Source organism: Lytechinus pictus, chromosome 10 (assembly GCF_037042905.1).
Source record: "Lytechinus pictus isolate F3 Inbred chromosome 10, Lp3.0, whole genome shotgun sequence".
NCBI lineage: Eukaryota > Metazoa > Echinodermata > Echinoidea > Temnopleuroida > Toxopneustidae > Lytechinus > Lytechinus pictus.
This window is the reverse complement of record NC_087254.1, coordinates 35,789,516-35,817,483: the sequence shown is the minus strand read 5'-3', so window position 1 is coordinate 35,817,483 and position 27,968 is coordinate 35,789,516. Positions and strand designations below refer to the sequence as shown.

Here is a 27,968-nt window from a genome sequence, read left to right as displayed (position 1 = left end):
ATATATCCTATCATGTAAGATTCATAAGAAGCTGTGATCGAGCAAAAAATCTGACATTTTGATAACGAAAATCCAATTGTGTGATAGATTTTGACCTTCTATGCAGAATAAAATATCATATTTTGCCCTTCTCTCTTTTTTTTATTGGTTGTGATTTTTTTAAGGGGGGGGGGGGGGCAAGAGCCCCCCCCCCAACTGTATGCCACTGCTTATCTACCCCACTCACATGACTCAGGAATGTAGAATTATTCTTACAAGTTTCTTTCCTTCATAAGGAGAAACATATAAAAATGAGAAATATTGTTTTGTTGTTTCAAAGGGGCACTTGTTAACACATAAAAAGGGTCTTTCTCAGGTGAAAGGGGCACAGAACATGTTTGTTAGGGGCACTTTCTTGGGTAAAAAGGGGGCACTTATACAAAAAAGGGCACCTATAAGAAGGCAAAAGGGCACATGTGCTAACGGCATACAACGGGTCTTTCTCAGACCTGTATGAAAGGGGCACAAAACACAATTCGAAAGGGGCACTTTTCTTGGGTAAAAAGGGGCATTGATTCGAGAAAGGGCACCTATAAGAAAGCAAAAGGGCACATACTAACGGTATAAAACGGGTCCTTCTCAGGTACACTGTATGAAAGGAGCACAGTATACATTCGTGAGGGGCACTTTTCTTGGGTGAAAAGGGGCACTGAATCGAAAAAGGGCACTTACAAGAAGGCAAGAGGGCACTTGCTCATACACATAAAACGGGTCCTTCTCAGGAGAAAGGGGCACAGAACTCAGTTGAGGGGGCACTTTTTGTTTAAAAAATTGGCACTTATACGAGAATGGGCACTTGGTAACACCTAAACCGGGTCCTCCGCAGGTGAAAGGGGCATATGGTCGAGAGGAGCATTTTTTTTGCATAAAAAGGGCACTTTTTCAGTGCTTCAAAAAAAGGGGGGGGGCACTGTGCCCCCCCAATCACCGCCCCTGCAAATACAGGCACTCATACACATGTTTCATCTTAGTTTGAGAAAGTTTTAAATCAGCTGCTTACAAAATTAAACGATACATTTAAGCGAAATCTAAAAATGTCATAACTTTCTTATTTTACATCTGATTTTAATGAAATTTTCAGTGTTATGCTTGTTGGATTTTTCTCTTTTATTCAAATCAACTTTTTGTTGGGGTGGACTTGTCCTTTAAAAGGAAAAGAAAGACTTTGAGGCACATGATACAGAAATTCTGAATAGCAATATCACAGTACTGGTGGTCCTTAAAATGATTACATGGATAGTATTAAGAACATGAGCTATTTGACTGCATATTCGGTTACTGATTGTTCACAAAAGATTATTTTAGCAAACACCATCATTTATTTGCTTTTTTGACAACCTAGGATGAACTGAATTCTCCCCAATAAAACTGCTAATATTCGAGCCAATGCCATAATGGAGAGAATGTTTGATATCCAATAAAAATATTGAAAAATCAAAATGAACATATATACTTGTATTTCAGACATGTCACAGACTGCTATTGAATTCAATACTCTCAGATGTAACTGTCAAATTGCCAGGGTGAACAAATTAAATTATTAAAATGTGTTTGAGCCAGCCGTTACATTTGTAAAATACTGTATAACATCAAGAAGACGTCAATAAATATGGCGTGCTTTTTCTTTACTACATTGCAAAAAATTTGGATTTGAAATTATGAATACAAATTTAAGCAGGCCTATAAAATCTCAACCCCTGGTTTTTTAAACATTGATCAGCAATAGCCAACACAAGTATTTATTGAATGTAAGATAAATTAAGTGAGCTTGAAGTTGAAGAATAGGAAGAAAACGTTTGGGTTCACTCAAGTGTGAGATATGCAATCTAATAAAACTTCCAAGCAGTCTGAAAAACAAGGTAAAAATAACTCCGTACTTTTTCTTTTCTTAAGCTTTACAACTTTAAATTTTGACAGTATAAAGAAGAATTACTATTTATAAGCTAATTTTCTATTTTTTTATTTTCCTTTTTTGAAGACCAATTTATTGTTTAAGCTATTCTCAGATAACCTTCCCTATCGACTTACTGTTGGTTTGGGGGTTGGCCGGTTGTATTTCAAATGCAACCCTGAAATAAAAACCTTGTACTTTCTTTTTCAGTGGACATAATGTAAAAAATTTTCTTCAAATTGATCGTTAAGACAACCCTTCCCCCTCTACATCTTAATTTTAATACACCATAGCCAATGTTTCATAATCCTAACCTTGAAATTTCCTGTAGAAATCTGTATTCATCACACATATCATGACCTCAGTGATTTCTGGGACAATAAGAATGGGGACATCCCGATAGACCGCGGGTCCGATAGACCGCGGGTCCGATAGACCGCGGGTCCGATAGACCGCGGGTCCGATAGACCGCGGGTCCGATAGTCCGCGGGTCCGATAGACCGCGGGTCCGATAGTCCGCAGTGTGTGTAAATTTATGATCAGATATATCAAATGTCATCGAGAGGTCCAAAGGTCAAATGATACGAGGCCATGGGGTTCTATCAGGTGCGGATCCATGGAGGGCCGAGGGGGAACTGCCTCACCCCCCCCCCCCACCCCCAGCTCAAAAAAAAAAAGAGTGGGAAGAGGGGAAAAGGGAGAAAATAAAAAAGAAAGAGGAAGATGGGAAAAGAAGAGAATAAAAAAGAAAGTAAGAAGGAGAAAGGAAGAGAAGAAAAAGGGGAAAGGAAAGACAAAGAAAAAAGGGAGAAGAAAAGGGGAAAGAAGAGGGAAAAAAGAGGAGGGAATAGGAAGAGAAGAAAAGAAAGGAGAAAGGAAAAGGAAGAAAAAGAAGAAAAAAAAGAGGAAGGAAGAGAAGAATATTTAAATAGAGAGGAAGATGGGAAGAAAGATAAGAAAAGAGAGAGAGAGAGGAAGAGGGAAAAAGAAGAGAAGAAAGAGAGAGAGGGAGGAAGGGGAGGGAGGGAGAGAAGAAAAAAGATTAAAAGAGAAAAAAGGGAGAAGGAAAGAAAAAGAAAAAAGGGAGAAGTAAAGGGGAAAAGAGAAAAAAAGTGGAAGAGGGAAAAGAAAGAAAAGAAAAGAACGGAGTAAGGAAAGGGGGGAAAAGAAGAAGAAAAAAGAGAGAGAGTAAGTGGGAAGAGAGGAAAAACGAGAAAAGAAAGAGGAAAAGAGGGAAAGAAAAGACAGCAAAAAGAGAAGAAAAGGGGGAAAGAAAAGATGGGGGGAAGAGAAGAAAGGGGGGAAAAGAAGAGGGGGAAAGAAAGAGAGAAAGAAAGAGAAAGGAAGGAAGGGGAATGAGGATAAAATAAAGAAAAAGAAAGAAAAGGAGATGGTAAACGGAAGAGGGAGATGTTGACCTGGACGTCGATTTGATGGCGCCAAAATGACGTTCGAACTATGGGGCGCCGAATTGATGTTCGATCTAGCGGGGCACCAAATTGATGTTCGAACTAGGGGAGCGCTAATTTGAATTTTGACCATAATGCGACAAATACATGTTTCAGAGAGGGGAGGGAGGGCAAAGTTATATTTCACATGGGGGCGCCAAGTTTATGTTCAACCGAGGGCGCCAAATTGACCTTGAACTCAGAGGGCTTCATGCAAATTCATTTTCGACCGGGGACGCAACATTGCCTGTTTATAGTGAAATATATGTCCTGCCAAAAAACTTCAATTAATGCGGCTGAATTAAAATATCCCGTTTTTACGATAACAGAAAAAAAAAACGTTTTCGAGTTTTAAGTCTGTTTAGCGAGATAGATACCCTGTTCAGGGTCACAAAAAAGGGTTATTATCAAATTCAGCTCGCGCTACGCGCTCGCAATATTTGATTAATGAGGTATGTATCCTCTGCTTCAATCCCACATGTAAGTGTTAGTGTTTTTCAAGTCAACATACATAGGTCGATCCAGGAGGCAAAGATTTTGCCCCCCCCCCCATGGTGGCGCAAAAAGGGGTAAGAAACAGAAAAAAGGAAGAGAAAAGGACAAGCAATTAGAATAGGAATTATACCTTAGTCCTTCTTAAGTCAGTATATACAAAATTGAGCTCGCGCTTCGCGCTGGCATCAATAAATTGTTTAGTTATAATCATACGCATCCCGACCTTACAGTTTTTTATGCGAACGAGAAGCACAAGCTGAAAATATTTGATATTCTAACCTGACAACTGAAAATGTATTTTTCATTTCATCATTATAAAAGTTTTCAGCTAGCGCTTCGCGGTCGCATTCATTTCTTAATAGATATGCATCGTGTTCATCATAACAATTACTAACATAGGCGGATCGAGGCGGCCAGAGGGCAACCTCCCCCCTGTTGACAGAGCAAATAAATTGTGAAAAACGGGGGAAGAAAAAAAAGGGGAAAGAAAGGAGAAAAAAGAAGACGAAACATAAAAGGTGGAAGACGAGTGAATAAAATAAGGTCAGAAGAAGACTTGGAAAACAATTTAAAAAAATATTTGATGTCACTATATTAAAGTTTCGCTCCGCATCGCGCTCACATTGCCTGTTCGATGAGATACATCTCTTGCTCAATAGGCTGATATGTAGTTTAAAATATCAAGTTTTGATATCAATATACAAAACATAATTCAGCTCGGACATCGATCTTTCATTATTTTGTTTTATTTACCAATTTATGTTTTAAGTGCTCTGGAAAATGTCCGTTTTATGGTTTGAATCAACATTTGCAACATTTTGTGCGCTCGCACTATATGCCAAGTAGGCCTACGTATTGTCTTTTTATATTTCATATAAGATTCTCTAAATATACCTTTTCAGGTGTCTCGATTGTAAAAAAAAATAATAAAGGCCTATGAGCTAGCGCTGTGCGCTCGCATTTTGATTGGTGAGTTATGTATACCTATATATTAATTTTATAACAAACTACTTAAATCCCCCCGTTAAAAAATTCCGGATCGCGATTTGCGCTCACATTATTTGCTAAAAATATATCAACCAATTAATGAATCCTATTCATGATTACAAAAATACTTAAAATATCCAGTTTTTAGGCCTCATGCACTGTCAACAAATTTCACAGGCTTAACAGATTAATAAATATGAAATAAAATTTGTATAAATTCATTATAACTAAATTGTCCCTTTTTTAGAAATAAATATCAACAAGTTTTAGGAAAAGAAAGAGAAGATAGTCATCATTCTTATATGATGACAAAATGTCCTTAGGCCTAAAATGTCTCGATCCTAGGTCAAATAAATAATAAAATATCAGCTCGCGCTTCGCGCTCGCATTATTTATATAGTGCTATCAAATTTCCCTATATACACAGTGCTGTAAACAGTGCTTAAATTGACCCTTTTCATATCGAAATTTCAAATATTATTTTCAGCTCGGGCTCTGCGCTCGCATTATTGATTTTTATGATGAAAAATGAAATGTATTCAGATTGCCAGGATTCTGTCTAACTCTAAAACACGCGCACGCATGTTTTTAGGATACAAAGCTTGATCTTATTCAAAACGTGCTAAAATTATCCAGTTTCGAATCAGAATATAAAAAAAAATTTGCTCGCGCTTTGCGCTCGCATTATTATTGTAGGAAGCATTATTATTGTAGGAAGATACCAAAAATTACCCATCCTTTTTCATGATTGACAAACATGAATCGAATGTCCCATTGGGGGATTTGAAATCTCATCTTTTTAGGTTGGAATATCAAAAATGTTCAGCTCGCGCTTCGCGCTCGCATTATTTAATCGTTGAAATATGTATCGTCTTAATGGCTAACTGCAAAACATCCTTTACATGTCCCTTTTCGACCAGGCCAGAACGAATATTTAACATTTCTGCTCGGCTTCGCGCTCGTGGTAATTATCTAGTTATACATACGCTGTTCAGGTTCACAAACATTGCCCAAAATGTTCAATTTTCAGGACAAAATACAATAAATTTCATTTTTAGATTACATAGGGCTTAAGAGATTATTACACATTTATGTTGCTTATAAAGTAAAGCTAGGAAATGACTGTTAGGACATGGGTGTTTTGCCCCCCCCCCAAAAAAAAAAAAGAGAGAATCAAGACTAAGAAAAAATAGAGAGAAAAGGAAAGGGATTAGGGTGAAATATAATATTATTTTCCAAATATTATGTCAAAATATATCACAACCTTGTATTTTTGTAATAAAAATGTCAGCATATTTGCTTGCTCGCTTCGCTCACTGGCAACTTCTGATTAATTTTATGCGATACACCATATCGAGCCCCCTCGAAATTGTTGGCTCATTTATACGGCACTGTGACAACCCCTTCAAAGAAACAAAAAAAAAAATCAACTTTGAGCGGCCGATCGGGGAAAATATGGGTGAAAAAATGGCCCCTCACCCTAATGGCGGAAGCTGGGTCCGCCCCTGACTTAGGCTTTCAGGATATAATACATGATAAATCTATAAAAAAAAATCAGATCGCGCTTCGCGTTCTCATTATTTATTTAGGCCTTGTGAGATACCTCAATTTGTTTTTAAGAATGAAATATCAGATTTTCTTTGACGTCTACCCCCCCATTTCATTTATTTTTTTTAACTTGGTGCCCTCGCCAAACACCCTCCCCCCCCCCCCCGTGCACCCATGCTGAATAAATACGCCACTGGTGAGGAGAATTAGTCGATTGCTTCGAGATTGCATTATTCCCAAGAGGTTATCATTAATATTATTGAAGGGTATTCTAACACAACAGTACAGAAACTACAGCTCCCGTTCACAGAATATTCTAGTAGGGCCTACTCTGGTTAGAAGTTAAACCAAATTGAACCCCCCCCCCCAAAAAAAAAAAAAAAAAATCGCTCGTGCTTTGCGCTCCCATTGATATTACATTATATATTCATGGATGAATAAAGATGAAAAAGTGGTCTTTGGTTTTGTTTTAATGTGATTATAAGATAATTCAAAATCCATTTAAGGCACTTTAGTTAGCCTGGCCGGGAGGGAGTGGGCGCCATTTTTCGAAAAGTACACATATGGGCGCCAAAAATCAGGTCAAATTTGCCCCCCCCCCCTCCCTCCCCACGAAATCCTGGATCCGCGCCTGGGTTCTATAACAATAACCCAATTAGGGCAATCACCCCCTGACAACTACTTCAAGGAAAATATTATCCCCATATTTTTACCGCCGGGGACTGTTACCCCCCCCCCCCCGGAAATTTACCCTCCAGATAATTACCCCGGATAATTACCCCTAGTATGGAGCCTTGAAAATGCCATTAACGTAACGACATGGCGTGGTACTTTATCTTGCCATGTCTTAATTAATCATTGGCGGCGGAAGGCAAAAATATTTAGGGGGGTCCACCTGAAATTTTGGGATGGACACAGGTAAAAAAATTGACAAGCAAATCAACCAAAATTTATAGGAAGGACCACCAATTTTGAAAATTTTTTGACAAGAAAAAAAAGGTTAGAACCAAAATTAGGGGGACAAAAAGATTTTAGGGGGGGTCCACCTTAATTTAGGGGGGACGTAGAAAACAAATTGACAAGCAAAAGAAAAGGTTCTCAACTAAAAATCTAGGGGGGACCGTCCCCCACCTCAAATTTAGGAGGAAAGGTCCCCCCCCCCCCCCCGCTTCCGCCGCCTAAGTAATTAATACGCTTATTATTTCGACATAGCGATATATTCTATCTTGTCAAGTCGATATGTCCACATGGCGAGATATGAAGTGTACAAGTCCCGGCGAGAATCCCGATATATCGCTATGTTATTAAGTCGACTTGGCAAGATAAAATATCTCGCCATGTTGACATATAACTTTTTATAAGTGGACTGACTTGGCAGGATAACGTATCGCGCCATTATTTAGTCGACATGGCAAGATAAAGTATCTCGCCATGTCGTCAAGTCGATGGCTCCGTATGGCGTCTAGAGGGTAAATTTCCGGGGGGGGGGGGGGGGTAACAGTCCCTGACGATAAAATATGGGGATAATGTTTTCCTTGAAGTAGATGTCAGAGGGCGATTGTCCTTTGGGTCATCGTTATAGAACCCCAATGGACTCGTATCATTGGCCTTTTGACCTCTTGATGCCATTGGATCTCACTATATCCTGACCATAATTTTACACACACCGCGGGCTATCGGACCCGCGGTCTATCGGACCCGCGGATTATCGGACCCGCGGTCTATCGGACCCGCGGTCTATCGGACCCGCGGTCTATCGGACCCGCGGTCTATCGGACCCGCGGGCTATCGGACCCGCGGGCTATCGGACCCGCGGTCTATCGGACCCGCGGTCTATCGGGCTGTAACCATAAGAATACCCGGATTTGGAATGGTTATAGAATTAGATGGTCCTCATTTCAGCTTTCATCCTAAAAGCTTTGAAACAAGAGTAATAGAATAAATGAGGAATAAACATAGATGTCCCCAAAATTGGCCAAATACTGATAAGCGTATGTACAACTAATCAAATCAGGGTTTTGAAAATTGAACACGACTAGAATGGATTTATAGAAAATGCGAAAAATCTAATGCCATTAATGTTAACGTTATGGTTGCACTCATGATGAGTTTTCAAATCAACATTCAATTTCTCATCTTTTGCATAAAGAAATCTTATTTGATAAAATAAAAGATATGAGCTTGATGGCAATTGCTAAAAAATGTATAAACAACCTATTCAAGGTCAGAAATATAATGCGAATTTGTTATGAATTGATTTTATGATTGTTTACTTTGAAAGTATAACTTTTAAAAAAATTGGAAAAGAATGTGATATCCACAAAATAATTGTGATGTTATGTTGAATCGTTATTTTTCTTACTGTTTGTATATAAATGTTAATGTTAAAAGTATCTGGATTGGAAGATAAAAGAAAAACAATATTGTCAATTGTCAAATATGTTTGCAGTTTTATATTCATGATTCATTCCAAGATGTTTTATTGAAAAAGACAGCAATCCTACAAACTTCTTTTAAATAAAGGTTGACAATCTTTTTATATGATTTACATGATCAGATTCTTTTATTTATAAACCAGATTTTTAAAATATATATATATATTTTTTTTTACAAAATTTTTAAAACAATCTTCAAAAACCCTTACACTGACAACAGACATCATTTTCAAAATCACTCATTTCACTACTAAAATTAGTCTATTCTATCTATTTCATAATTAAATCCAGCCAAAATAGAAATCATATAAAATATCTAAGTCATGATGAAGATGCTGTGTCTGCATCCTAGGGTATTTAGCTCCTCCTGACTGGTTCAGTCAAGTTGAGGATTGTCTCGGTACAAGTGATGCTGCAAAGCTGGTGTTTTTTTCAATCTGACATAGCTTATAACTGACACTGATTGCTACTTAATTACACATTTTATTAAAGAAGTGGTAAAAGCTTTTTTGTATTCAGTTTGCAAATTGTGATAAGACATCTTCATAGTTCATATGAATGATCAAAAAAGAAGAACTGGCAAAAACCCTATACCGGTACTTATACTTATATTTTCTTAAAAACTGCTCTCTAAAAACACTTTTGGATTGTGACATAAAGAAACAAGGATCGTTTTTACTATCAACAATTAAAAAGACACATTTCACAGGGAAAATTGTGTAAGTCCACTTTAAAAAGTGGAGTAGGGGTCTAGCTGCTTATAGGCTACATGTGTATGGGTTTGAGTTTATATGAAGGATGTATTCATGTTTTGATTATATAAAGTCAATAAACTATCTCTTTTGAGTAAAAAAATTAAAAATGCCACAAACAAAAATTGCAATCATTTGTACACTGATTTAAATCAGTGATTAAAAAAAAAATCATAGTGATTTAAAGGCATTTGCTAACATTGAGCTGCGAGGTCCCACTTGTCACCTGTGTCATGTTACAAAAATGAAGCACAGAAAAAATTGCATCCAAAAATCATTATTTAGTACTTGAAAGAAGTGAAATATAAAGTCACCGGAAACACCATCTTAATTTCATCACGTACACTTATGTGTTCTATTATCATTGGCATGATAGAAATTACACAAAATCTTCTATTATAACGTATCAAAAGCCTTAATCTTGTTGGTTTCAGAGATTTTAGGTTGATAGAAAGGCATCCATGTACATATTTCATCTCTCCTTTTTTTTTATTTTTTTTAATTACATGTCTATAACTAAATTGCCAACCCTGTTTAAAAGACAAATTGGTTTCGCTTCACATAAAACATTAGTTGCAGAAGGTTGATTGCATGGCGTAATTGAATACACCTGGATCATGTCTTTGAAACGATTGTGACTAATCCAATTAATCTCACCTATGCAAATACATCATTGTCATAAATTCTTTACAGTATGGGAAATGTACAAAATCGTCCCATTGAAAACATAGAGCACACAGATTTGTCTAGACAGTGTTGGGTATAATCATGTAGTTAGAAACACTTTGAACGCACATGTATGCATGTTAGATGTTTAACGTTACGTACTGGCTTTCCATATTTGTGATTGATCAAATCAATTTGCAACTCTTTGAAAAAAAAATGTGGGTCAGTTATATGTTGTTCCATGAAGACTTTAAGAGAGGATATCTTGGGTCTTCTCCTACATCAAGAGACTGATAAACAATACCATGGGATAGTGGGGCCTTAGCAGTATAGCCTTTTTGACAACACTTCAATAGAAGATACTTGAAGGATTTACATGTAACTCAAAGAAACCAAAAGGAACATTAAAAAACATTTACATGTAAGTCTAAAACAGCACACTTTCTCCAAATTCATGAATAAAAGATCAAAGAATAGTATCCCGGTAGTTAGAAGCAAAATGAAGAGGTAACCAAACCGTCTCGGGCTTAATATCACCTTGCGTTCCATGAAATTGGAATGCATAAACTTTATCATCTTGTCTAAACACTATATTAACTCTAAATCAGCTCCCTAACATTATCAATTTTCTTTCTTCAACAAAATTTTGACACAAGACCAAAAAAAAAGGGGGGAATTGGAAATACATCTATTCAACATCAGCATATTTTGTTTTTGTTGATTCATGTCTCTTTCAGAAAGATCAAATAAATTTTGTCTGACTAGTCAGCTGTAATGTGTAAAAGGTACTTCATTTCCTTCTCAGAGTAACAAAGAGAAGGTACATGTAATTGCAATTATCATGGAGCTAGGTCTAAGTTAATAGCAAATTTTAATACTAACTAGAATTAACAATTTGAAGAGTGATAAACTGTAAATTAATTTCCCAGAATGTTTTTGTTTTTGTAATCACATAAAAGCGTTGTGGTGTAGCGGTTCTGACTGGTGCCTTGGACAGACGTTCCAGGGCCCTCATCTTACAAAGAGGTTTCATCACCCTCAACTGTATGGAAATCCATCAATGTCATTATTTTTTATACAGGAAATTTGCTCAATGGCCTTAATTTTAGAAAGTGGAGTACGCTTAATTTTCAAGGAAATTATGAATATATGCATATACATCTTATCTAGAAAATAATATGAACACGAACAAACATGCATTTTAGATACTGATGTGGCTGGCTGTCCATAGTTGTGGTTGATCGAATCAATTGAAACTCTCTGTTAGACGCGGCTCTGGTCTCACGCATACGGCGTGAGACTCCCGGTGGGTGTTTCATAAAGCAGTTCGTAAGTTACGAGCAACTTTATGAACGACTAGTGATCCTTTCTTGTGGTAAATTGTATATTCATGGGCGATGGTTAAGCACGTAAGAAAGGTTCACCAGTCGTTCTTAAAGTCGCTCTTAACTTACGAACAGCTTTATGAAACGGCCCCTTGCTTTAACAGTCTTGCTCTTCTTCCAAATCTCTTTCTCATGCCTATATCACAGCCTTCATGTATCCTCATACACATTACACTCAATGCCTGGTGATCTCACGCCAAGTCACACTTCCCTGCCTAAAATCTTACGCATTGCTGGTCTTTGAACTTGGCATCTCTGCTTGTAATCAGAGATTTGAGAGTTCAAACCCCATCGCGGCCTAGCATCCTTTGGCAATAGTAAAGTAAAAACTTACAAACCTATGAAATTTGGCTCTTTTCACTGAAAAATAACAAAAAAATACTGGCAAAGAGAGTGAATTTTTCATGGCATTAATCAAATTTACCTGGATTCATTCAAAGCTTATCGCTTTAGTTTCTATGTAAAGTATTTGTGTCAATGGCCATACACTGTAAAAAATTGCTGTAATTTGTACGGTAAATTGATGTAAATTTTAACAGTAAGATACTGTAATGATGATTTTACAGTAATTTGCCGTATTATTCAGGCGGTTCACGGTAATTTACAGCAATCATTCGAGTTCTTTTTTTGGGAGATCAACTTTACAGTAATTTACTGTAATTGAGCACGCGAAATGCATTCTGGGATACAACACGTCACACGCGCATGCGCCTCTTACTCGGCGCGGAGCATAAATTCTTGCAAAATTTCGAGTGTCAGATCGATAAGAAGTGCCGTCGGAACTGCTGTTGTTTTGAATTCAACTTTACGTCTCCGGTCAAGTACACATTCCCTGGTAAGTAGTGATATTTTCATCCTGTAGATCCTTCACATGTAGAAATGTTTTGTTGAACTGTTTTACATATAATGTAATCTTTCATGGAACTCTGACATTCACCATCCTCACTTTTCGCGCTCTCTCTCTGTTGTCTATGAAGATGTATGTGTTAATGTGTGTTGTGCGGATGTTGTCTACGGAAGATGTGTACTGTGTAGATTTAGACTTAGAGTTGTGCGGGGTGTTGACTCAAATTTTGACTGTTTTTAACTTGCTAAAAAATAGTAAAGACCTATGCATAGAAATTTGGTATGTGTTGAAATTATCATTAAAATGCCTCTTAGCAATTCCATCATATCGACTAAATTTCATTACGCTACTTTTTGCTAGATCAGCTAGATAGATTGCATCGGATTCCGATGTCTGCACGCAGTTTAGCCATGCAACCCTGGCCATACTCGTACAGTACAGTCATGCAGCGCAGCATGCAGTGCTAGTGCAGTGCTGTATGGTACGAGCAACGAACGTAGAGGGCAGCAACACACAAGCGTGTTGCTCTAAGGAAGGTCAACTCCGCTCGAATTTTGTGACCACTTTAAAAAATAAGGTGGGGTTTTGGGAAATTTGTCGAGTTGATTTTTTTTCATTTGTTAATTTCAAATATTTTTTAATGAACAATTATTAGATCGGTTATTCTGAGTATAAATATTAAAAATATTACTTTTATTTTTAAAGAAAATATTTAGCTTAAATAATCATGATTTTGACATTTTTCCTCATTTTGGAATATTAAGCCTGTGACGAGGATACCTCATATCTCTTATTTTCTTCTGCTGAATTTCGCTGCACCACTAATAAATGCATAGACAACCACCGTAATAATCGAGGTCATTTTTCTGGCCTGGGTGCGCCGAGTCTGGGCCGGTCGCGCAGCTAGCTAGTGACGTTGATGATGCGCTGGGGCTTCAGGCGACTCGTCATAGATCTAGCAACTTAGACAATGACGTCTAATTTGCCTGGCCTGATTTGAAGTGTAATGGCTTCAGGGCTGATGTTTATCAACGATGATTGTTCAAGGTTAGATTTCAAATTTTAAATGTCATTTGACTTTTAAAGTCTATAAATCTGAAATAAAGGCGCTGTATCCCCGAAATCCGGGTCTAAATTTCAACTCTGAGTCCGAGACCATGGCATGGACGGCGAAAAAACAACCCATGCATCGGATGCATTGCATTGGCTGCGCGCTGCGCTGCAGCTGCACTGTGATGATGGGTTCAGCGAAGAGCTCAGAGAAAATAAGGTGGTTATATTCAATCCCGAAGTGCTTTGCGAGTGGTCACAAAATCGTCTCGACGCAAATCACCTAATACAGCCGTCTGGTGAAATCGCTGATAACAACAATCACCGATTTGGTAATGATTTTAGTTTCCTGAAACTTATATTTGTAAAGTTTTAAATATCAAAGTATGTTTTTATATGTATGTATATTCCTCAACATATTTTTTAATTTATCTTTGATATTGTTGTAGTCATATTCTTTCATATTCGTTTTTTGATCGCTACTAATTTGTTGTTGTATTGAATCGGCATTTGATTTCGTTGGCATGAACAATAAAATACGTGGCAGCTCAGTTGCATGCGCGTATCGAGTTGACCTTCCTTATAGCAACACGCTTGTGTGTTGCTGCCCTCTACGTTCGTTGGGTACGAGCTAGCTAGCCAGCGCATGCATGCAGCGCGCGCTAGCGCTAGCGATATGGCAAGGAGTTCCGGCCGACCGTGGGCAATCGTCTGTTACAGTCTGGTCTTTTGCATTGTGATGCATCACTGTTTGAAAGCGTGCGCGTGCATATAATTAGCCAAGGATGGGGAAGGGGGATACTCCCATGAATTCATTTGTGTCTTTTTCACAATGTAACACATATATATTTCCTTTGCTATTGCAGTTTTTACACTTTGATAATGGTAAACTTTTCTTGAAAATATAGACTTATCCATTTGTAAATATTTTTAAAGTTGATCACAAATAACACACAAACAATTTTTTTTTCCAACTCTATATTTCTACTTCCCGGTTCTCCACTTTTTTGTTTTGTCCTTTTCTTCCCGCTGCTTCTAATTATTCACCTCCTTTGTCTTCTTTCTTCACCAATTTCTTCTCCTTTGCCTTCCTTCTTGCCACCTCCCTTTCCTTTTCTTTTTTTTTCATTTCCTCTTTTAATATTCTAATTAATTCTTATCTCTTCTTTTGGCTTCTCCTACTTCTCATATCTCTTCCATCTTGTCAAACTCTTTCTCATTTTGCTTCTTACTCATTCCATGTCTATCTTCTTGTCCCCTATCTCCCTCCCCTCCTGCCCAGGACCCTACTCATTCAACTTATTATTTTTTTCTATTTTTTCCCTCTCTCTCTTCCTCCAGTACTTCTCGTGGAAGCTGCGGCTGCAAAAGATGATGCAAACCTGCATGATGTAGCATCTGGTGTGCTGAGAGGGTTGCAGAGCCTGTTTAAAGAAGGGAATGACTCCCTTTTCCTCATCCGTGATGTAAGATTTAATAATTACTCTCCTGAAAAATGTTTTGCGCTATTAGTCCTGAGTGAAAAAGTTAGTATTTAATAATTGCTTTTGTATCGATGACTCTGGACTTTTCAAGACCCTTTGTGGAACCTTTCCTTAGATCTGTTTTTTTTTTCTTTTTTTTTCTTCAATTTTTAATTTTTTGTTGTGGGGGGGGGGGTGTTTTGTTGCTAAGGCACGCCCCCATTTGAAAAAAGAAATGAGAGAGATCACTTGCCCTTCCCCCTTCGAGGTGGTACATAATTGAAAATTAATTGATGATTATTTCTAGATTGTATTGGACCTTCACTCTTGGGGACTGCATGCTGTATGAAAATTAAAATCAATTAAATGACACTGAAGAGTTGAATCTTGTGTGTAATGGTAATGGAAACATGGGATTATCATATCTTTTCAGGTTACATATACTGCTGAGGACATGGAGAAAGAGGGAGATGCATCTGATTCACCCAAACTCATAATCCAAGGTGCATGACAACTTCCAGTGTTTTTAATCAAACCTCTTAGAATAATATAATACAGACATTTAAAACATTCTCAGATTTAGGTTTAGACTAAATCTGTACAGACATGTACGTTTATTTTGTGTCAATTTTCTCAAACAGACTTGTATTTCATATGTACATCTTTCACTTTCAGCATTTCAGATTTGCCATGCTTGTAATTATATGCAGTCATTAACAAAAGAGACATGTGAATACTGCATGATCCCAGCCTTTAAAACTGGGCAAAAAACATAAATTATAGTTTTTCACTTTGTAACGCGTCCATAAGGGGGGGGGGGGGAATCAGGACAATTGGAAATAAATAACTGAATTTTACTCTAGTGAATTTGTACCAGAGATTTTCCCATCAGCTAGTGTTAAAACAAATTATAGAAAATGAAGCTCATAACGATTAAATCTTAACATTATTTTGTTTGATAGGAGATCCATTTGACTCGGCCAAGTCCCAGTGGATGGTCATGGTTGAAAGCAGAGTTATTGGCCATTCATCATCAACAACTGAAGGCTTTCTTTGTGGGGTGGCATACCTTTTTGCCACCTATTACAACCTCAATTTGGAATATCCAAGCACGGCTGCAGCAACACTGGAGTTCATTCAGAGGTACAATATGGCATGCAAAATATCGGACCATTTTCTGGAACTGACATAAGTCCAATTTCATGGACATCCTAGCTAAATGGAATTTCAGTCTGAAAAATAACTTGATTTTAAAAAATGTGGAAAAATAAAGAAAAATATTGGTGAAGGTTTGAAGAAAATCCGTCAAATTTTTTTGTTAGAGTTGTGAATATTTCAAGTTATGATGTTGTGACGTCACATCCGAGCAGCTCATAAATTTAAGCATTTTGATTCTAGAACATACTTTCTTATCTGATAAATAGGCTTTTTATTAATGTGCTACTGCTTTGCGACTTGATGGAGCGAGCAACATCCGACTGTTGCCTTGCCTTAGAAAACAAAGACATTCTTCACAGTACTTCTGCATTTATTTGGGAGCCAAATATGATTTCCATTGCAAGTGTCACGTTTTGAAAGTAAGCAAACCCAGCAGTACTGTGGGGAACTCCAAAATTTCAAGAACTTATTAGCGACTAGCACACTAACATCTGGTGTATTTTGGTGCAGGTTAATGATTACGTACTTGAGTAGAGAAGAGTGTGTCTCTGTACTAACAATAGAAAAAAGTGATTTAAAAAGTATTCTTTTTTAAGTAAAGCTGGCTTGATGGAGCCATCTATAATTACTGTTTGATAAATTTCATTTTAGGTTTGTCAATTTATTTTGACTCCCTCAGTTTTCATTTGATTGTTTTTATTTATTTTTTTCTGTGATATCTTTTTCTCCCTGTCTCTCAGATGTCTCCTCGGAATAAGCCCTGATGGGTCGAAGTGCCATGCGTCAAAGAGTCACTGCAACGCGAAAGTAGTGTCATTTGTGCGTCGGTTTGCTGATTTCCAGTGGCTTTAATTTCCTGATTTGTACATTTTACCCCATCATCTAAAAACATGTGATTTTATATATCACCCAATAATACTATGTTCGCTTGGTCACCATCCTCTTGAATAATTGGTTGAGCTTTGTCTGACCAAGCAACTACAGAGTTTATGCCCAATATTGCATAACATGAGAAACTTGCTGAAATAGATTGTCGACATGCTAGTTATGAGAGAACATTCATTTGAATATGCTATTAAGTTGACATTGCCCACAACTTTATTTTAGCCGTTTCTCAAATCCAGGTCAAGTAAGAGTGGGGGAGGGGTAAAATTCATATAGAAATTGTAAATGTAAAGGGGTTTCATACTTGGAAAAATAAAGTTAAGAATATCTCCTTACAACCGAATTTGAACCATACAAAAACATAGATATATGGCACTACACACTGTTTGTATGCCTCCGCCCACCAAAGGTGGTGTCGGAGGCATTATGTTTTTGTGTTGTCCGTCGGTCTGTCTGTCCCACTTTCGTTCTCGCGATAACTTAAAAACCGGTCAACAGGTCAACTTCATACTTTTTGACTTGAGGATACATATCTGGGCGACAATGAGCTGATAAGTGTTTGGGTCCAAAGGTCAAAGGTCATAGAATTCACTAAAATACATAAGAAATAGACCATTCTTACAATAACTCCAAAACCCTTTGATAGATCAACTTCAAACTTGTCTCGTGTGTATATGTTAAAGTAACAATGATCTGTTCAGATTTTGGGGTCTCAAGGTCAAAAGTCAAGGTCATTGAATACAATAAAGTACATATAACATATACCGTTCTCGCAATAACTCCAAACCATTTGACGAATCAACTTCAAACTTCGCTCATTTGTGCATATACAAGTGACAATGATCTATTAAGATTTTGGGTCTGAAAGTCAAATCTCAAGCTCTCTGGATTCAATCAAATGCATATATTTGCTTTTTTGAGAAACAGTTATCTGACTAGATTTTGAAGTCACAAGATCAAAGGTCTTGAGGGTTTTTTTTTTCTTTATGGAAATAAAAACTAGGAAATATATTTCTGGTATGGCAGTAGCGGAGGCATCTATTTCCAACATTCGTGGTCGAAAATTCATCTTTAGTTAGGATTAACATTGCTGTAAATCAATTTCGATTTCAACATTGTGCTACATTATATATATATGTATATATATATACTGCGTAGTAAGCGCTTGGTCATCAAGATGTTGACAAATATTGCAATAAGCTGTTTACTGAGAACGATGTAAACTTCTGTAATGTATGTGGCTTTAACACAGCCTACCAAGGTGGAGTGAGATTATTATTATATTATTATTACATGAATGACACAGTGATCTCCATTATTGCATATCATGCATGGCTGACTGTTAGCCATTTTTGTAAAGAGGACCAAATTATATCAAGAAATTCAGGAAATCTTAAGGTGATGTAGCAATTTTTTGTTTTCTTATAGTCAGAAAAGGATATTAAATGTATCAGAAATTCCTCAAATGAAAAAGCATGTGACATTTTGATTACATTTCAAGAGTTTCTCAAAATAGCAGATTTGCATGATGTAGTACAGAAAAATTTGAAAATTGTAGATACTTCTCACAGATTGACATTTTTCTTCATTATGATTACTGAGGATTTACTACATTGTATTTTGTTGTTCACAGAATTATAACATTTTCATACTTTCACTTTCGCAGCTGTTCAAGTGTCACAGTACAAACATTACTTTGGCAAAATTGGAGGTCATATTTGTACATGTTTGTTCGTCAAATATTCATGTAAATATTAAGTATTTGCAATGGTAGCAATACTCTCATTCGGGTTTTTTCTTGCCAGTTTCAATATCAAATTGATAGTACTGTTATAAGAAACTTTATTTGTGAGGAATATTGTCTGCAATGTAATATTATTGTCACAATTTAATGTATTCATGGCAGTTAATGTATTTGTATGCTTGTAATATAAATTATTGGTTCAGTGTGTGTTTAGGACTATTCATTATTTTGATATAGGATTGAATAAGGTTTTCTGTCTTAATAAGATTTTTGGGAATATGTATATATAAGAAGTTGACATACACTTAATTTTTTATCAATTAATAGTATACATGTAAAATTACTCATAAGTGAGAAGTTTCACTTAAAAATTCAGTTTTCTTCTGGTAGAAGCATTGTCGTCAGGTTACCATGGAGTAAGCATTTTGCGTGTTACTACGGATATGTGGATGTAAGAGATAGAGAGTCTGTGTGTGTGCGTGTGTATGTTCATCCAGTGTTCATCCAAGGTCAGCTGAGACAAGCCCTCCTAGAAGGAAGTTCACTTTAGTCAGATTTGTTTTCTTAAAGAAATTGAAAGTTTGCCATTATTTCAGGCAGTAGTTGCATAAGTGAAAAATTGCTTTCACTTGTAATTGATTCTAATGGGTTATGACTGAATATTTGAATGATTATGGTACCCTTCATGTAAATGGATTGCTTTAAAACACACCTGTTCATTAATGTACTCTCATTTAATATACAGTGGCCTGAAAGTTTGTGTAAGGTTAGCAATTACAACTACTTTAATGCATGCAAGGTGAATTTTACTTGTTGAATAGATTTATTTACAAAATGTTTAAGTCAACTGAATTGCAAACAGCAGATAAAGTAACACCAACCAAATGTTATGGTTGTTCTTACAACCTTTGTTGCTTGCTCTGACAGGTCCAACAAATACATAAAGAGTTTATGCATGCAAAAAGGATGCCACTTATTGTAATACCATTCAGTACATGGTAATTACCTATTACCAAATCCAGAGGAACAAAGTATTCATGAAATTTGACTACATTAGTGAACAGGTCTGTAATGAACATCAGCATTCTTAGGACATTTCTGTGTACATAGTTTCTGTATAATTGTCATCTTTGAAATTTGATTATGCAACACATTCTACTTGCCAGCATTTTGCCCATGATCCTTACAAAAATTGTACTGTTTGTGAAATATGGCATTGTCAGTTCGTCTGCATGTTAATGCAATAAAGACTTTTCAAAGTTCCATTCAAAAGTTTTACTCAAGTGTATTTTTGTCATTGGAAGTTGTGCCAATTACAGTAAAACATACTGTAAATGGGGTCAATTTACAGTAAATTACTGTAGAGAGTGTACAGTACTGGGGGTAAATTGGGAAGGTGTACAGCATTTTACTGTAGGAAGTGTACAGTACCTCACTGTAATGCAAGGGAAATTTACAGTAGTTTACTGTAATTTAACCAAATTTACAGTAGCAACAATTCTAAAATTTGGTAAATTTTACAGTAAGCTACAGCACTTTTCACGGTATTTTCCTGTAGCTAGTTCAAATTTACAGTAATTTACTGTAGGACGAAACTACAGTAGCTTACTGTAAAATAAAAATTACAGTAAATTACCGTGCAGCAGAGTTGCCAGTAATTTACTGTAAAATCTACAGTAAACTTTTTACAGTGTATGTCAGGTTTTCAAAAATTCATTGTAGCCCTTTTGATTTTTTCATGAAATTCATGATTTTTTTTACAACAAACAAATATTCCGATCAAAATAAAAAAATAAAAGTTTAATTATGTTATATGGAACACAATTGATAAGGTCACATGTAAAGGGCAGCCATTTTGTTTCTTTAATGATATCAGAGAAAAGAAAGATCGCATTATTATCTGTTGCAGAAGAGACTAATTACAGAAATTCACCAGGAGCTCACTAAAGCCTCCTTTCAGACATGGTGCTCAGTATCGAAGTCAAGCAACATTTCTTTGATAATATATTTGGAAAATGAGTCATGTTGGCCACTAATTTTCCCATTGACTTTGTACAGGAATCACCCAGTTCCAGAAGGTGATGGGTTAAAGAAAATATTCCTGCCTTTGCAACATTTCGAGGTTGCAAGCTGACAAAGACCTGGGCCCCGTCTTACAAAGAGTTGCGATTGTTCCGATCAATCGCAACTATGGAAAGCCATCAACATCTAAAATGCATGTTGGTTCAAAATAATTTCTAGATATGCTGTATATTCATGCACTCATCCTTTTCTTGCAAGTTCAGTGTGCTTTTCTTTCGCTTACAAAAGACATTGAGGTAGTTTCCTGCAAAATATATTATGACATTGGACTATGGATTTCCATAGTTATATTGATTGGATCAATTGTAACTCTTTGTAAGACCAGGCTCTGTCATCATAAGCACTAAAATGAACTTATGATTTATACAGTTTGCACAGACAAATTCATATATAGAGACAACATAGCTCATTGATATTCTATTTCATTTAAAATGATGGTCCAGGCTAGAGATATTTATACCTAAAAAAATCGAGTAAAATTCACAGAGAAAAATGCTGAAAATTTGATCAATATCGGATAACAAATAACAAAGTTATTGAATTTTAAAGATTTGCATTATTCCGGTGGAACAGTTCTGGGCATGTCTTCATGAATATTCATTAGGTGGGCTAATGATGTCATATCCCCACTTGTTATTTTGTATTTTATTATATGAAATTAGGTTTATTCAACTTTTTTCTACCAAGAACTTAAACAATCGGATTGAAAACTGATAAAGTACTTTAGTTATTTATTGCTGCACTTATTTCATCACAATGGAGACACATCATTTACACATGTATAAAAAACATGAAACAATTACTTCATGTAATAACATAAGAAAAAGAAAAGTGGGGATGTGACATCATCAGCCTACCTTATGAATATTAATGATGATGTGCATATAACTGTTTTCACAAAATATTGATAAACTTTAAAATGCAATAACTTCGTTATTTGTTATCCGATTTTCATGAAATTTTCAGCAATTTGCTCTGTGAATTTTACTCTATTTATTTAGATATATATATTTTCAGCCCAGACGATCACTTTAATAATTTTGATTTTGTAAGTTTGCCCATGCTACCTTTAGATCATTTTTTAAATGATTTCAAGCATGTTGGATGTAGAACAAGTGAGGCAATTTGTCTAAATTTCTGAAATCCACGTATGAAACATGTTGCTAACCTTTGTCTGACCATATATGAACGAAGCTTAAAATACATGTACCCTGTACTATAGCTATCAAAGACAAAAGTCAGGGTGATAAGTCAATGTGAAAGCATCAATTTAGAACTGTAAGACAGAGTTATTTTTTTTCTTTTTTACTCCATTTCTTGAGCTTGTTATATTTTATATGTATTAGGAATCTTGAAGAATTCTTTTAACATCAAATCTGTCATCTAAATCCATGATGTATAGCTCCAAAACATGAATATTTCTTAATGTTTATAAACATTTCTGCCCATGCTATGATTTATTAATTTGATCTTCTTTATACAGGGCTGTCCTTTCAATATATATCATTGGCCTTTCAAAAAGGCATGATAGATGAAATTGTAGCTCCTTAAATGTTGCAAGGTATTTATTTTGCCTGTTTTGCCACTCTATATTCTGTCACATTTCTAACTTACAATATATTTGTAAGAGTCTCACTTGGATCAAGAACGTCATTCACAAAGAACAATGTATTTCTTTATCATTTCTTAGAATATCAGGGGCCCGTCTTTTCCTGCTACATTATAGCAATAAAACAAACTAAGAAGACTGAACTCAAGTAGACTAAATTTCCTTCATATGGAAAACATCTGTTTGGTATTTCATGAGGCTGTTTGTAAGTTATGAATGTCTTTATGCACAAATGGTGACTCTTCCTTGGGCTATATCCCTGTGTAGCTGACTTCGCACCTAAGAACATGTTCCAGTCATGCATAAAGTCATTTACAAATAGCTTTATGAGACAACCACCTGGATTGTACTTCCAGCCAGGGTCAAGTAATGCAGATATTGCCAACTTTTGAGTGAAACTATAAAAATGCCAACTTGACCAATGTCTAGGCCTACACAAGAAATAAGGATTGAGAAATTAATAGACCAAGATGAGAGATGAGATCAGGAATGAACCAAGGTAAGCATTGGGGAAGCATTTTCATAAAGCTAAACAGACAGTGTTTTCTACTGACTACTGTTATAAGCTCCTGAAACCCTTGCATTTGATTGGCTCAAAACAAGTCAGTTAAAATCACTTTGTGTTTCAAGGAACAGTAACCCGTAATACAAAACGCTTGTGGGGCTGTTTTCTGAAATGGATGGCATTAATTATTATGATCAGTTGTTACAATCGGCTTTGAATCAAGTGCTAAGCTTTATGTTACATGTTCTTGAAGGGAGAAGTCTATATGTTTGGACTCACTCACTTGTCTAACTGGTTCAGGAATGCGATACTGGCAGCATGTTCGTACCAAGACAGTAGCCGTCTCCAACGATATGCGATGGCCTACAGATACGTATATGGGGTTGATGGTTTTCTCGCAACTCCGCAGGGCCTTTAAAAGATATGACAAAAAATGGAATGGCAGTTTTGTGTAAGTGTTACATAATGGAATATAAAATGAATTTAATGACTACTTCAAGTATAGCAGAGGGTGCAGACATTTAAGCCCTGAAGTTGACCAGCTTTCAATTATAAATGAATAAGTAAAAGTGATAGGTCATTTCACACCATTTTTTGGAAAGATATACAACTTAACAAATTTTAAACTATGATTCATTAAGGTTCTACATAGAATTTCTGGAATTTTATTCACTGCAGATAGATGTTTGTTATTGGGAGCAGCAACAATGAATAGCATCTAGGACATTACTTGAGCCAAAGATGTACATATGTATAAAATCAGCAGCAACAATTAACACCAAAATTAATAATAACAAAGCAGAAACAGTAATTCATATTATAAATACCAAAAATAATAACAATGATGTTGATGATGACAGTAATAATAATAATAATAAGTGGAACACCTCTGGTAGTCTCGCCTGCATTAAACAATTCAATATAGCAGCAGTGCTGACTTTGAAAACAGATATTGAATAATTATTCACAAAAGAAAACACTCATATGACACTAAAATACTATGTCCATTGACCCAACATGACCTTTGACCATGATCATGTGACCTAAGACATGTGCAAAACATGCTTGATTACCCTTGTGTCTATGTTTCATTAACTACATGTGTAGATCCATAAACTTTTAAAGTTATGATGACAATTCCACAAATACCACCAACATTATAAAAGTTTGTTAACCCTAGCTGACCTTTGATATTGATCATGTAACCTGAAACTTGCACAGGATGTTTAGGGATTAATTGCTCTCATGTATAAGTTTCATGAACTAGATCCATGAATTTTCAGTTATGACAATTCCACAAATACCCCCAAAGTGGTCAAAGTTTGTTGACCCTAAGTGACCTTTGACCTTGGTCATGTGACCTGAAACGCAGGCAGGATGTTCAGTGATACACTATTACCCTTATTTTTAAGTTTCATGTTCACTGGTCCATATACTTTCCAAGTTATGACAACATTTCAAAAACTTAACCTTGGTTAAGATTTTGATATTGATTCCCCGACATGGTCTAAGTTCATTGACCCGAAATGACCTTTGACCTTAGTCATGTGACCTGAAACTCAGGCAGGATGTTCAGTAATACTTGATTACCCAAGTGTTCAAGTGTCATGAACTAGGTCAAGATACTTTCTAAGATGATGACTTTTCAAAAACTTAACCTTGGTTAAGATTTCAACGTTGACAACGCCGCCATTGCCGCCGCCCCCGTCAGAAAAGCGGCGCCTATAGTCTTACTCTGCTATGCAGGCGAGACAAAAATGATATTAATGATAACAATAACAAGAACATTAACAACAACAATAACAATAATCATAATAATATTTATATAAAAATAATAATAAGAAGAACCTAAATAGTTTTAAGATACATGAAATGGAATATTCTATGCGGATACAAAAACATCTGATGAAGATATGAACATACAATATTGTACAATCTCTTAATATTGGCTGTTGGACGAACAAACCAATTTTTTCGCATTGTATCCTACATACATTAAATCCCATATGCTGATTGGTTTTAATAGCATCATGTCACCAAACATATTCTCACTATTTTGCAATGTTCAAAATGAAACATCCACTGAAGAAAATTTACTATTCTGTGATGTCAATGATAGAATAGTGCACTATTCCATCATTGAAGTCACAGATCATGCAATCTCTCCGACGCATTGGTCAGTGAGGTGCCTTTACCGGGCAAGTACCATGAAGAAACAGCACAGGCACTAATCCGTGTTCCACTGAGTGCGTGGCTTCAGGAAAAGTAGGCCAGTCAGCACAGCGAGTCGATATTTTGGTTCTGATTTTAAAAAAGGATGAATTACGAGAACAAGAACTAGATTATCAAGATCTATTGTTCTAACTTTTTTTAATATAGGATTAAAAACAAATATGCCTGGCCCTTATTTCGAAAGTATAGAGAGAATTAATCATCCTCGGTTGTACTGGCAATATTACTATTTTCCTCTAGGGTAAAATAGTAATGCCATACCAGTCCCACCTCAGAAGAATAACTCCCACTATACTTACTCAAAGCCTGGTATATTTGTCTATTATACCACCACTATCACTATAGAAATATACAATTTCTTTACATTTCCTTTTAAACTTGTGTGTATTTTAATGGGAGTGTACACAATGAAAACAACAAAATCACTGTTTAAATCACAAATTGGCAAATTGTCATTAGATTTATTATTAATCTTGACTCATCTTATATATTTTTTCAGAATATGAAAATAAATTGAAATTTAGGATTGCTGCCACCAATATCATTATCAGGAACAAAAGATTTATTTTTAACCCTACAAAGCCTGTTTTATGTCTATGGGTTAATATCACTGCACATGACACGGTAAAGAGCTGCACTCTAACGACTCAAGACATCTCTGGCTCCAATGTTAACATAAATTTCCTTCTACCAAGGTCATTATCAGAACAAAATGTGTACATGATCATGTCTGAAATCAACACAAAATATGAATTCATTTCTGTCAATTAAGCAATTCAAAACACACCACTTTAAAACCCACCATAATGTTACCCATCCTTATGCACTCGTACACAACACAGATCAAAAGACATGAAGAAAGAATACATTTCTCTAAATCAAAACCAATTTCTTCCTAACTTTCTTCCATGACGTCTCTCCTTGAGCTTGAGAGAAATTTGGAAGTGTGACGGACATCAGCCGCATTGTCACGCTCAGCAAACATACCCATTAACACGGACTTGCACGCTATCGGCAAAAAGCTAATTGATGTCATTCTTGGAGAGGAGAACAACAAGATGGCACTCTAATTGCTGGAATGGTTTTATTATGGTTTGCCCAGCCTCTCCATGTTGAAATAGACACCATTACATCTTCCATGTCACTTTTCTCCACCGGAGATTGGAAATCTTCTCTTTTTTTTCTTTGAGAGGTTGATGTTTAAAAATAAAGTTTTGTTAGATATCGCAACGTTTCGTACAATTCTTCATATTCATCCTTTTAATAAAAATACAATCATGACATAGGAAAATATCATTTCTTGACAGGTACTATGCTTCTATGTTGTTATGTTTGTGACAATAATAAAATCAAACAAATATCTATTCAACAAATCACTTTTTGTGTGAAATAAACAAAACAATTAAGTGGAATTCTGTGCTAATTTTTTAGAACATTACATCGAAGTTGGAAAGAAGTGGGCAATATCGAAATGATCATACTGATAACCATCATTTTATGATTGTAAGACATTTTTTTCATGTTGAGTAATATGAATTATTGCTTATGCTAACATATTGTTATTCTGTGCTGGATGTGATCACAATTATGATTCAATAAAACTATCACTTGATATCATTGCAGATATTACATGTATTGTATGTTCAGGGAGAAAGTGTTATAAAAGAGAAATGATAATATATAGGAAATTAGACTGGAATACATATACATGTACATGTTAAGTGCAGAATAATTCAAACAGATCCACTTTGACATTTGGCTGAAAACTTGATTTGTATTAGGAATACTCAGTTTCCTTGCAATGAACTTTTCAAAGATCACAGTGTGAAACTATACACTATTATATTTCAACAGAAAGTTCTTTAGCAATTACATTACCAATAAAAATAGCAAATTGCCAAAGTCGTTGATATATGTGAAGTTCCGATATTGAACTACTACAGTATTTCTACTTTGACCTACAACTTGATAGATTTAAAATGTCAAGCCTTTATGTGTGTGTACATGTAAGTAACACGAGGGCCCTTACGTTCAAGATTCAAACTGTATTATTTTCACTATGGCCTCGAACTTGTCAGGTTCAATTGAGTATTGGGAGTATGACATTAATGTTTCTTGTCTCAAATCTCTCTTAGGCATTCTAAAACCTAAAATGAAATATATGTCAGATGTTAAAGTTTGAGAGACGCGTAAAAGCACATGTGACATTTGATTCAGTTAGTTAGCCCATGGGATTGAGATTCATGTCAAGAATCACCAAATCGTAAGCATCAGTTCACACCCTATATTTCCATAGTTTTTTTTTGTGAAAAAATGTAGATCTATGATGGACATGTATAATGGAACATATTGAACACTTTGATGAATTTCTGAAGCTGTTTTGAAGAGGAAATTTTAAAACTAATAGATGAACCCCCTCCCTTAAAAAAGATTCATCTTCACATGCATAACTTAACTTCATAGTAAAAATGAACGAAGTAAATTGATGATCGGAAAGACATAATAAAAAAAACAACCTACGAATTCTATCTACGAACGCAATGCGGAAATGACTGCCTCGGCATCAGGCAGGGAAAAAATTAGCCTGGAGCTGGGGCGATATAGCCCCCAAAATGATCACAAGACCTCTGGAAATTCTCATTCATTGCCAAGTTAAAACTTATCAAATGTTGAAGAGTTAGATAGTTAGTTTGCCTGGGATCAGGTACTGTACTGTGTTATACTCAAAGGTATGACAAATTATCTTC

At 35.8% G+C, this 27,968-nt stretch overlaps 1 protein-coding gene across 1 annotated transcript; it reads left to right on the top strand.

The window, feature by feature from the left end:
* The first annotated feature begins 9,035 nt into the window (after positions 1–9,035).
* On the top strand, positions 9,036–21,552 carry LOC129264751 (uncharacterized). The gene is made up of 5 exons (XM_064105974.1): positions 9,036–12,481; positions 14,885–15,009; positions 15,440–15,509; positions 15,969–16,149; positions 16,905–21,552. Exons 1-5 carry the CDS (start codon positions 12,352–12,354, stop codon positions 17,014–17,016), a joined length of 618 nt encoding a protein of 205 aa, XP_063962044.1. The 5' UTR covers positions 9,036–12,351; the 3' UTR covers positions 17,017–21,552.
* Positions 21,553–27,968: the final 6,416 nt, after the last annotated feature.